Below are 12,852 nucleotides of genomic sequence, written 5' to 3' on the forward strand. Positions count from 1 at the left end.
TTATGATTATAATTGCCAATTGTCACCAATTTCATTAATTTTAATTATTTATAATATAATTCAAAATCATTTAATTTGATATTAGTATATAGTGTTGTTTGTATACTTTTATTATGTTCAAATAATCGTTGCCAAATAATCCATCATAATCATGCCGCCAGTACTAAAATGCATAGAAATGGACAACTTCAAGTCCTACAGGGGTCATCATATGATTGGTCCTCTGAAGAACTTTACAGCTGTCATCGGACCCAATGGTTCTGGTACGTAGGAAAAATCTATTTTTTAACAGTGTAAAGTATTGTTTCACATTACTATAATTCCATTGTTTGTTGTTTTACAGGTAAATCTAACTTTATGGACGCTATAAGTTTTGTTATGGGTGAAAAAACTACCAGTCTCAGGGTAAAACGTCTTAGCGATCTTATACATGGTGCTTCAGTTGGACAACCCGTTTCTCGCAGGTATTTGTTTTGTATAATAAATTATTTATTTTATGTATTGATCAGTAAAATAATTGGTAATTACGGTGATCTACCTTTTTTAAACAGGTTTTTTTTTTAATATAAATATTTCCTTTTTGTACAGTGCTAGTGTAACTGCAGTTTTCAAAATGGATAGTGAAGGTACTGAAAAACGATTTACTAGAACTGTGCAAGGATCATCATCAGACTATCGAATCAATGATGATGTATATATTTTTTTGTTAAATAGTTTATATATTCGAATTGTATAAATAAATGTCTGTGTTATTGTAGTCAGTATCCAATCAAGAATATTTTGCACAGTTGGAACAGATTGGCGTGAATGTGAAAGCAAAAAATTTCTTAGTATTTCAAGGTGCAGTTGAATCAATTGCTATGAAAAATCCAAAAGAAAGAACTGCTTTATTTGAAGAAATTAGTGGGTAAGTACCTATGATAATTTATGTATTTTTAGATACATTCTTTATTTATTTAATAACTTTATTTTTTAGTTCTGGCGCACTAAAAGAAGATTATGATAGATTGAAAGCAGAGGTGATGAAAGCAGAAGAAGAAACTAACTTCACATACTTGAAAAAAAGAGGAGTTGCTGCTGAACGTAAAGAAGCAAAATTAGAAAAAGAAGAAGCAGAAAAGTATCAGAAACTCAAGGATGAATTAGTAAATACTAAGAATATTATTTATTATATTAGTTTAAAACTAAATAATTACATTTGTGGTATTTACTATGAGAATCATAACTTTTAAATACTTTTAGGCACAAAAAGAAGTTGAATATCAGTTGTTTCGGCTGTATCAAAATGAGAACATGATAAAAAACTACGAACTGGATTTAGAAGACCGTAAAAAAGAAGTTGCCAAAGTAGAAAGTAAAAAGGAAAAAGCCGAAGAAGTAGTCAAGGAAAAAAAAAAAGAGCAAGGCAAGGCTAGTCGTGATTTGGCTAAAGTTGAACAAGAAATCAGAGAAATTGTAAGGCACAATTTTGATTTACATATATTGCTGACTAATGAATTTTATGCTGTTCATGTATATTATTAATTTTTTTATAATCATAAAATATTAATTCCAGCTGTTCTAATAACTTACATTAAAAACTAACCAATAATGCACATAATTAGTACTTAATACTTATCTATAGTTATAGAGAATAGAAAAAAAATCTAAAAAATATATATATTGATTTTTAATTTTTAGGAAGTAGAGATTAATAAAAAACGTCCATCTTTCATAAAGTCCAAAGAAAGAGTGGCACATATACGCAAGAAATTAAACACTGCAAAAAAATCATTAGCCGAAGTAGTAATGGCTAATGATGCTCACAAGAAGGATATTGATGAATTGGAAGCTGAACTTAAAGAAGTTGAAAAACGGCGTCATGATTACGAAGAGCAAGTGGCTGGGGAAAGTCATAGTCAGGGAAGAGATGTACAGTTAGAAGATGCTCAGGTACTAAAATTTATAATTAGTGATTTTTCATAAAATATAAATTATAAGAGATAATAATTATATTCCTTATTTGATTTTTAGGTTTCTGAGTATAATAATTTAAAAATTGATGCTCGTAAACAGTCAGCATTATTTTTACAAGAATTAGACTCAATTAACAGAGAACAAAAAGCTGATCAGGATAGGTTAGATAATGAGTTACGTTTGAGATCAGAACTTGAAAATAAAATAAAACAGAAAACTCACGAAAAAGAAGAGGCTCAAAAACGAGTAGACAAATTAACTGAACATATAAAATCTAGTGAAAATGCATTGGAAGAACAAAGACGTTTATTTGATGAACTCCGTAAAGATGTTGGTTCATCTAAAGACAAAGTGTCAAAGTTACAAAGGGATTTGGATAATGTTACAGAACAGTTAGGTGATGCTAAGGTTGATAAGCACGACGATAACAGACGTAAAAAGAAACAAGAGTTAGTTGAAAATTTCAAAAAAGCATATCCAGGAGTAGTAAGTTTTTTGTTTAATCAAAAATAATATGTTTTTGTTTTAATTTAATAATTTAAATAATTGTTTTTACTTTTTAGTATGACCGTTTGATCAATATGTGTCATCCTATTAGTAACCGTTACAATGTAGCGATTACAAAAGTGTTAGGTAAATATATGGAGGCCATTATTGTAGATTCTGAGAAAACTGCACGTTTGTGCATTCAATACTTGAAGGATCATATGCTGGATCCGGAAACATTTTTGCCCATTGATTATTTGCAAACAAAACCACTTAAGGAGAGATTACGAAACATAAGTCGTCCACACAACGTCAAGCTCATGTATGATGTTCTGGAATTTGATCCAGAAATTGATAGAGTTGTTTTGTTTGCAACCAATAATGCATTAGTGTGTGAATCTCCTGAAGATGCCAATCATGTGGCTTATGAACTTGAAAGAGATGGAAGATATGATGTAAGATTAAAACAAATTTAAATTATTTATACTTTTATATAAAAAATAATAAATGCATATTAATGTATTATTGTTATTTCTTATAACATTTTAAGTTTTGTATTTCTCTTTGAACAAATTTACTTTTCAGCCAGTTGAAGAATAAAAATAATTTTAAAAATATTATCTTAATAAAATTAATTAATTTGCTTTAATTAGGCTGTAGCTTTAGATGGTACATTTTATCAAAAATCGGGTATTATATCTGGAGGTAGTTTGGATTTAGCTCGTAAAGCAAAACGTTGGGATGAAAAACATATGACTCAATTGAAGGCTTCTAAAGTAAACTAGATTTTTATATTTTTTTCTATAGATACTGTTTTTAATTAATTTTTTTTTTTAGGAAAAATTATCTGAAGAATTGAGAGATGCTATGAAAAAATCACGTAAAGAATCTGAATTAAATACTGTAGACTCCCAAATTAAAGGTCTAGATATGAGACTCAAGTATGGAAAAACTGACAAAGAAAACACTGTTAGTATACAATTTTACCTAATACATATTTCACGTTATAAAAATTGTACTTTGTTTCTTGATTAGCTTAAACAAATCAGAGATTTGGAGAAGGAATTAAAATTCCTAGAAAACAAATTAGAAGGGAGTGGAGTAAGTATTTTTTTAGACTTAAGAGTTGAAGTATTATATATAGAAGTAAAATTATTAATTAAATTAATATTTTATTTTAGCCTCGTATTGAAGAAATTGAAAGAACAATGCGGACACGTGATATTGAAATTCAATCTATGCGAGGTCGCATGAATTCAGTTGAGGATGATGTATTTGCTGATTTTTGTCGTCAAATCGGCATGACTAATATTCGTCAATATGAAGAACGTGAACTAAGGTCACAGCAAGAGAGGGCAAAAATTCGTTTGGAATTTGAAAATCAGAAAAATAGAATAATGAGTCAATTAGATTTTGAACGTACAAAAGACACACAGAGTAGGTTAAAAAACCCTGATCACACGATTGTAAAATATTTATCATAACATATTGTTTATCTAGACAATGTAACACGTTGGGAGAGAGCAGTTCACGATGATGAAGATGAACTTGAACGTGCTAAACAGGCAGAACAGAAACAAATGTCTGAAATAGAAACTGATATGAAAGAAGTAGATCGATTGAAAGCTCAACGACAAACTAAAAAACAAGAAGTTGATCAAATGGACGAAGTGATAAGCAAAGTATGTTAATAAATATTATATATTGAGTTATAATTAGACAGTTGAAAAGAACATTTCTTATGCTATTTAGGCAAGAAAAGAAGTTGGTGCTATTGCTAAAGATATTCAAGCAGCTCAAAAGCAGGTGACTAACCTGGAGAACAAAGTAGAAATGCGTAGAGCTGATCGACATGCAATCCTAACTCACTGTCGGGTATAGTAGAAATTAATGTCATGTTAAATTTTTTTTTTTTTTTTTATTAATGTTAAATAATTTATTTAGATGGAAGACATTAACATACCGTTATTACAAGGCAATTTAGAAGATATTATTCAAGAACAATCTGTAAATAACTCTGAAGAACAAGGGCGAGACAGTACAGCTAATACACAAGAGATTTATGATCAGGAAGCAAGGTTAATTATTAACAACATTAAATAAAATGTATTTATATTTTTAATATATTTATTTCTTATTATATTACATATTTATAGAATTACTGTTGATTACTCTTCATTGCCTGATAATCTCAAGGATTTAGAGGATTTAGATGATATAAAAAAATTAACAGATAAAATGGCCAAGACTATGGCTGAACAATCAATGAAACTGCAAAAGATTCATGCCCCTAATTTTAAGGTAAATTCATTGATTCTATCAAAATAACTATTTGATTTTTTTTGTTTATTTATAAATACTTGATTAAAGTATATATTTATAATTATTAATTCAATACAGACAGTACAATTAATAGTCTCTTAAATGAGGTATTATACTGAATAATTAATTATTTTTTTAAGTCTTAACCATTTATTAAAACTTGATTTGTTATGTATTTCCTGAATATTCCCAGAGAAAATTCTAAATTGTATAATAATGAATAATCATCAATATTGTTTTATTATTTGTGTAACACATTTATATTTATTTTAATGTGTATTTTTCTATTCAAAATTCAATATTTAAACAAAAATATATCTCTAATAGGCAATGCAAAAATTGGATCAAGCTAGAGAAAAAATGCAAGAAACTGACCGGGAATTCAATACTGCCAGAACTCGTGCCAAGAAAGCTAAACAGAATTTTGAGCGTATTAAGAAAGAGAGACACAATAAATTCACAGAATGTTTTGAACATGTAGCAAATGAGATTGATTTGATATACAAGGTAAAACTAATTTATTTAACTTTTAATTACATGTGTTGGTGTACACTGGTGGTAAGCATCCGGCCCGCACGGCTATTGTATGTACCAACTGTATATGGTCCACTTTCAATTCTAGAAAATAATTTTTTTTTATACATTTTATTATTTTAGTTCAAAATAGTATTTTTTTCCTAGTAAAGAATTTAAGAATATAAAATTTTCATTTTTGTTTGGCCTTTTTATTTTGTGAATGTGGCTTGAGAGTTTAAAAAGGTTGCCAACCATTGATGTACACAAAACTTATCATTTATCTTGTTTTAATTTTGGTTCATAATTGTTTCCAGTTCTTCTCCTAATCTAACCTTACTTGTGATATTTATAATAATTAAAAACCCATTTCAGTCGTCTTTCGATGTTTGTAGCAACATCAACAAACGCTCTGTATTAAATTATTTTTATGTTAATAATATCAAAATTTTTATTTTTGTGTTTTTTTGGATAGGCCTTGTCTAAAAATCAATCTGCTCAGGCTTTTTTGGGACCTGAAAACCCAGAAGAACCTTATTTGGATGGTATAAACTATAATTGTGTAGCTCCTGGTAAACGTTTCCAACCTATGTCCAATTTATCAGGAGGGGAAAAAACTGTCGCTGCATTAGCTTTGTTGTTCGCCATTCATAGGTACAACACAATATATTTGTATATATAACCATGAATATTATTATCTTTAAAATTTAAAATTTTAATCAAATATTTTTTTATAGTTATCAGCCAGCTCCATTCTTTGTACTTGATGAAATAGATGCTGCTTTGGACAATACCAATATTGGGAAAGTCGCTTCCTATATTCTACAGAAAAAAACTAATTTACAAACCATTGTCATATCTCTTAAAGAAGAATTCTTCCATCATGCGGACGCTTTAGTTGGAATCTGTCCAGATGTAAGTAGTTATATTTATACAGTAAGCTCTTGATATCTGCAGAATAGGGCGGGGTACTGCTACTAAAAATTAACAAATTCAGATTTCATTTTTTTGAACTTTATCTTGTCTGGAATTTATTAGATTGTATTTTTTTATTTTTTAATAAATTAAATTTACACTTGTAATGATATACAAATTTAACTAAAACCCTGTTATCAGGTTATTGCAATCTGATTACATTGATTCATGAACTGTAATGATTTTTGAAGTATACATAATTCTTATAATTCAGTGGGTCTACAGTTCTATATTTTAAATGTTATGAATTCTATCAAAATTAAGAGCTTGTTTGTTATCGTTCTGCCACTGATTAAGATCTTAATACTAATAAAGAATTAATAACTAATATAAAAATATAAATATGCATAATGAAAACAAGAACTAAATAACAAAAAAAGGGTTACCCATTTTCATTATTAGAAATAGATGAAAATTTAACAAATAATTATTATCCAGTTAGGTAAATAATTCATTCAGAAAATGAGAAATCGACATCTTGTTAGTATGCCGTCAACTTATGCTCTAACCTAACCTTACAAAATATTGTTATGTACAATTAATTTTAGCAATTTACATTATTATTTATTATATATTTTTAAATTGTTATTTAATAAAATTATGCTATTTTACAATATTATTGCTGGGCAATGTATGTTGACAGGACAATAATCAAACAAGTATCTAAAATTGTTATCAATATTAAAATTTTGCACATTAGCCACAGCCTTTAATCGCAAGCTCACAATAATTGATATTAAATATATACATTTATTTTTATTTTTAGGAAGGGCAGTGTTTAATCAGTAAAGTGATAATGATGGACCTGGCAGAGTATCCTTTAGCCGAAACTGACGAAAGTATAGCATTTTCTCTACGTTAATTTATGATAAATATTTCAGACAAGACCTTCAAAAGAAAATGTACAGCATATGCCACCTGATTTTTAAATACACAATGAGTTAACTATTTTTTTATTTTTTAAATTTATTTCTCATTTATATTCTTACTAGTTTTATTACAATTTAGTTTTTTTGTATACTTAATTTAATTACTCACTAAATTATATCTATACTTGATTTATTTAGACATAAATAGATTAAGATACATACAAATATAAAATTACTTTTAGCTCTACTATAATAATTTTATTTGTCAAATAATAAAACATAATATGAACAGATAATTAAAACTAATTATTTTAAATTAATACCTAGCCATAATTTGGTTAAAAAAAAAAAATGCACATTAAATATTCATAATGCATTTTGTTTTTGGTTCACTAGATTCTTAATATTAATTTGTAGTTCTTCATGATGACGTTCCTTTTTTAATAGTTTTACTAATAATTCATTTCGATAAGTATGATTTGATACTTCCAAATTATTTGTATTAACCTAATATAATACGGTTATATTAATTTAAATGAATACACTAAAAAATAATTATTAATACCATCATTAACAAAGAAAGATAATATCTAGCAACTTCTACTTTGTCAATCCCTCCTACTAAATCTTTGAATAATTTTTGTTCCCCAATAGATTCAAAGCAGTTTAATATACGTGTTCCGTATTCATGTACATCAAACTCAATCATTTTTTCTTCTTTTTCCAAAATTGATCGAAGATTATCATGCCATTCTAGAACTCGTTTTTGCATTTTCAATTGTTCATTCATCTAAACATTATAAAAAATTAAATACTATTTCTTGGTGCTGAAATTAACTTACTGTTTCCATTTGATTTTTTTCATAATTCTGCATTTTAATAGAACTTCTTTGATATGTTTGAACATTTTCAATTGATTCTTAAACAAGTTCAACAAATAATAAAACTATCATTGTTTGACATATTTAAACCATAATGTGGCAAGAGTAATAATGATCAAATCTAACTTAAACTACTTTTATAAAAAAAAAAAATTTGGAACAGTGGATATATTATATAAGATGTAAATTTTATAAATATAGAACAAGACTTTTTAAGAGATATATTATAATTTAAAACATACCACCATTTTCCAATGTTTCTTCTACTCTCTCATCGTGAACCAAGGAATTCAATTCTGTATTTATATGCATAGGCAATAATATTTCTCCATCCTGCAAAAATTGTATGTTCAAATAAAACAATACAAATAGATCTCAATTAGATTAACTTTCCAGAAGTCATTGGAATATATTGCAAGTTGGTACATCAGTACTTAAAAAGACAGCTAATATCAAATAACTTTTTTATATCTTAATGTCCATGATCAGTAGTTAAATCATATACAGAGTCCGGCTAAAAAACCTCCCATATTTCAAGAGGCAGTTGCAAATAAACAAAGAAGTAGAAAAAATTCTTTTATTTTTTTCTAATAAATATTATGTCATTTTTAATTATTTATTATAAACATTATCTCGGTTAAGTGGTGTTCTCCATTGTTAACACAAGTTTTTGATAACTTTTTGACCTTTGTGTCATTGCTGGTGTAATGGAGGCCAATGCCTGGTGATTGGCTCCTTAAATGTCTATAGGGATGCGGAGCGATGATTGTACACTGTGCCTTTAAATATCCCCAAAGAACATAATCACAGGGTGATCACGTTAAAAAATTTAAATTTAGAATTTTTTTTTAAATCATGTCTTACTTTTGTTATTTTTGTTTTGTTTTTGTTCCTTGCCATTATATCTACTAAAAATAGCACGTATACCACTATCCATCAATACCCTCTCCACTGTTGTACCAACACCAAAACTCACTCAGCCATAGGCGTGTACAGACTTAAATTCCCGGTCAAGCCTGGAAGAATTAGTGCCCCAATAATTGAACAGTGCCCTTAATTTTTTTTTGACACATTAACACAGTAGGTACATACATTCTAATTGTAATAATTGTAAATATAAAACTGTATAAGATGTATATACCTATACAAATAGTTGTATGTGCAATGTGCATATGACATTAATGTGCAAGGCATACTTGTATATTTTTTAAGTTAAAAATAAAATTACATATTATATTAATACATACCTAATGCATGTTTATATGTCTAACTATACATATAAACTTGGTAGGTAATATATAAATGTGTAATTGTGGCGAACGCCTATGCACACAGCGCTATTTCTAAATAAGGGAGATTTTTTTGCGGGACCCTGTATATTATTAATAAAGATTTATGTTTTAAAATCTTAATAGTTAATACCTTAAAGGGATTCTCAACTTAATAAATATACCTTTCATGTCTGCTGCTATATATTTTTAAATAATCTACCGTTATCATAAAAAATAAGGTAACCAATATTAATATTAGTTAATTTTGAAGAATGAATGTCCTAGATTCTGCATTAGTATGGTAAATGTTTGCTTACTTTTTTTGGGCGTTCCTTTTTTTTTGCATAAAATTTATCTATATTATAATTACACTTGGAATTTAAAACTTGAGTTCTTGGATCATTGAATTCATCATTTGGAGTTATTTGACTAACATTTAATATGTTTATTGGGCTATAAAATATTATATAAAGGCATCTTAAGAATATAAGTATTAATTCAAATATATTTTATTTACTTTGGTAAAATTTCATTAACACTGCAAACGTCATTGTTAATATTCTGATAAAAAATTACTGAGTTGGAAGCACTTGGTAGTATTTCATCAACATTCAATAAATTCATTGGTAACTAAATTATTATAATTGTTAAACAAATTGTAGCTCATTTAAAACATATATTAATATTATTAATTATAATATAGGTACTGTTAGTATTGAGTCAATGTTATTTTGATATGTGATAGGATTTTTAGATTTTGAATCTTCTTTAGTGGGACAATAAAATTCTTCATTTACAGCCAAATCATAATCTAAAGGGAAATTTATCCTTAAAAAAATAATTTAAAATTAATAAAGTAAAATAGTACAATACCTAATAATCATTATTTTTTTATTAAGTAATATAAAATATATTCTTACTTAAAATCATATTTTTTTCCAATTTTTTCTCCATTTTCATTACAAATATATGGCAATATTTTACTGTATTTATTATCTACTTTTATATTGGTGTTTAATACAATTTTTGCTACACGTGGTTTATTACCCAAATTTATTAGTTTGCAGTCAAAATTGTTCACTGTATAATTAAAATTTCATATTATTTATTGACTAATGACTATAATGTAACAGCCATAGTATATCAACTTACATGTTCTAACAAGATGACCTTCAATTGGCCCAAAAAAAGAATAATATTTGATCTTTTTATTACTTTTATTTTTTTTATTTCCTACTTTCTTTTCTGTAAAATAATCTGGATCAATGTTTTCATTTAATCGACTGTCATATAAAATAAATACTTAGTATTAATTATATTTAGAATCAAATCACAATATTAATATAACTATTATAATTTATATTAGCTAGGTATGTTACCAATTAGAAGTTATATTTCAAAAAATTTAAATAAAAAAATAAATAACTAAGAAAAAAAGTAGGAATGTCTAATATTGAAAAGCTTGTACAGTTGTACGCATGTTGATGTTAAATGAAAACACACTAAAAAAGACGGCAAATGAAAATTGAAAAAAGTTATCTTAAAAAAAATGGACAATCAAATATTACAATTTATATCAATAAAATAAAATGCCAAACAATATTGAATTAAAAAAACATATCAATACTTTGATTAATGTAATAACAATAGAATAAGAATATAACTCATAAATGTTAAATAATAAATTCTCAAAATTTAAGGGAAAATGTATTAATATTAAATGGAATAGAAAACTTGATAATATATAAAAAATTATTTTATAACTCACTAAGATCTGAATTTCCCAATAAGTTTCATCATGGCATTGATTGTGACGTCGACTTTTTTTTCATAAATAAGTGAAATATTTTGAATGATTATAGCAGCTTCTACGAAGACTGAGGAACTATCATTTGGAGATTTTCTCAAGTGATTTGAGTAAGAATTCAATTTCTAATATAAAATACGCATTACAAAATGCAAATATAATATGTATAGTTTTATATTGAAGTTCACCTTAGTAAGATCATATTGAAAAATTTCACATTCATCTTTTTTTGTAATTGATTCAATAGGTTGCAACAAATGTTTAAATGCATTGTCAAAATCATCATCTTCTTGATATTGAAGTACAGACATTTCTGCTGAAAATAAAAATATTTGTGCCATTTAAATTTTGAATTTTAATAAGTTTATTAACACATCAATTTTATATTTTAAGAAAATACTGATTGATTCATTTTTTGGAATATTAATGAGACATTGAGACATAAACATAAATGACGCATTTTAGAAATTCTCATTTATAGTTCTTAACCTATACTAGAGTTTCTTTTTTTTTTTAAATATTATAATTAACGATATTACTATGAATAGTAATATTATTACTATAATAGGTTATCACTTATAGGAATATAATATTAGTTTGTAGAGACTGGATATACACATTTCAGATTTCTTGTTATGTTTCCTACCAATATTACATGTTTAATTATTAGTTCTAAAACTATTGGGGTTGGGGTATATTGGTAAATACCTACTAAATATTTGAATATATATATACGCACCTTAATTATACCGAATTTTCCAAGGAATTCTTTCTCGCTTCAACCGACTTCCTTCAAACGTACGTAGGTATTACATTTCTTTTATCTTATTTTTTTATGTAAAAATGTACATACCTATTTTATACTGGTCTTTGCAAAGATGGAGTACAAGAGGTCTTTAATAATTTAGGTAACACAATATTATTGAATATCGATTGTTCATCAGCCATCATCAAAATAAATATAATAAAAAAATACTAATAATCACGGGTGCGTTTAAGCTGGGAGAGAGGAGGGTTAGGTTCAATCTTCGGTGGACTCAAGATCAGTGGTACAGTATGTTATTACTTAGATAATAATAAAGTGTATTTATCAGTAAAATTAATAATTTCTTATTCTTCGTGAAAAGCCAAATGTCGGGCGGGCCGCGTTTAGCATTTTATTAATGTTAATAATAGTTAATAATATAATATTATTTATAGATTTACTATTCGCATTTACCGGTAGGACCTATTTAACTATAACGAAATATAATATCTACCTGCATTCTATGCATAAAATAAACATTGGGTTTTGATGTTTTGAGACAAAACAGTTGATAACAACCTGTATTATTTTTAATTTCGTATGACATGATACAATATTATATTATTATATTTATTATAATATATACATACCTATGTATAATTAATGTAAGTAATAATGATTAGATATTGATTAAATATGCATATGAACATAAGGTCGTAAGATACCACAGATATATATATTAATACATAGTTCTGTGTAGGATACATATAAAGACTATATCTATATCTAATACATATATCTAGAGTCTAGACTCTATGTATACGGTCAGTTAGTCAATAATTTTGATTTCTAATGATATTGTATTACATGTTTATAAGTATTTTTATTGATAGTAATATAGTACATTTCAGTTAGTAATAACTAATAAGGTAAGTTGAATAGGTCGGAGTTTGTCGATTGCGTCCCAGACGCAGGTAAACGATGTTTTTCCTACCTTTTCCGTGTTCCAATTGCGTCGTAAGCGTTA

At 26.7% G+C, this 12,852-nt stretch overlaps 2 protein-coding genes across 7 annotated transcripts; one reads left to right on the forward strand and one right to left on the reverse strand.

Moving 5' to 3' along the window:
• On the forward strand, window positions 1-7,284 carry LOC113548267 (structural maintenance of chromosomes protein 1A). Its single transcript, XM_026949064.1, has 21 exons — window positions 1-263; window positions 344-464; window positions 589-691; window positions 759-907; window positions 977-1,145; window positions 1,243-1,455; window positions 1,681-1,932; window positions 2,014-2,442; window positions 2,520-2,897; window positions 3,096-3,218; window positions 3,280-3,411; window positions 3,478-3,543; window positions 3,624-3,879; window positions 3,943-4,124; window positions 4,195-4,317; window positions 4,387-4,520; window positions 4,599-4,743; window positions 5,092-5,271; window positions 5,753-5,931; window positions 6,015-6,192; window positions 7,019-7,284. Exons 1-21 carry the CDS (start codon window positions 152-154, stop codon window positions 7,112-7,114), a joined length of 3,720 nt encoding a protein of 1,239 aa, XP_026804865.1. The 5' UTR covers window positions 1-151; the 3' UTR covers window positions 7,115-7,284.
• Window positions 7,285-7,457: 173 nt separating this feature from the next.
• LOC113549233 lies at window positions 7,458-12,212 on the reverse strand. Of its 6 annotated transcripts, none has more exons than XM_026950441.1 (13): window positions 11,934-12,212; window positions 11,820-11,866; window positions 11,269-11,393; window positions 11,042-11,205; window positions 10,426-10,556; window positions 10,194-10,353; window positions 9,981-10,101; window positions 9,791-9,903; window positions 9,591-9,750; window positions 8,245-8,335; window positions 7,964-8,040; window positions 7,687-7,911; window positions 7,458-7,628 (listed from the first exon to the last, which is right to left on the reverse strand). In XM_026950441.1, exons 3-13 carry the CDS (start codon window positions 11,389-11,391, stop codon window positions 7,488-7,490), a joined length of 1,506 nt encoding a protein of 501 aa, XP_026806242.1. In that variant the 5' UTR covers window positions 11,392-11,393; window positions 11,820-11,866; window positions 11,934-12,212; the 3' UTR covers window positions 7,458-7,487. The 6 variants fall into 6 exon arrangements, with proteins under 6 accessions (XP_026806242.1, XP_026806241.1, XP_026806243.1 ...); XM_026950440.1 differs by having other exon boundaries at window positions 11,269-11,396; XM_026950442.1 differs by having other exon boundaries at window positions 9,591-9,726; window positions 11,820-11,870.
• Between the last annotated feature and the right edge of the window lie 640 nt (window positions 12,213-12,852).

This window comes from Rhopalosiphum maidis, chromosome 1, assembly GCF_003676215.2.
Source record: "Rhopalosiphum maidis isolate BTI-1 chromosome 1, ASM367621v3, whole genome shotgun sequence".
NCBI lineage: Eukaryota > Metazoa > Arthropoda > Insecta > Hemiptera > Aphididae > Rhopalosiphum > Rhopalosiphum maidis.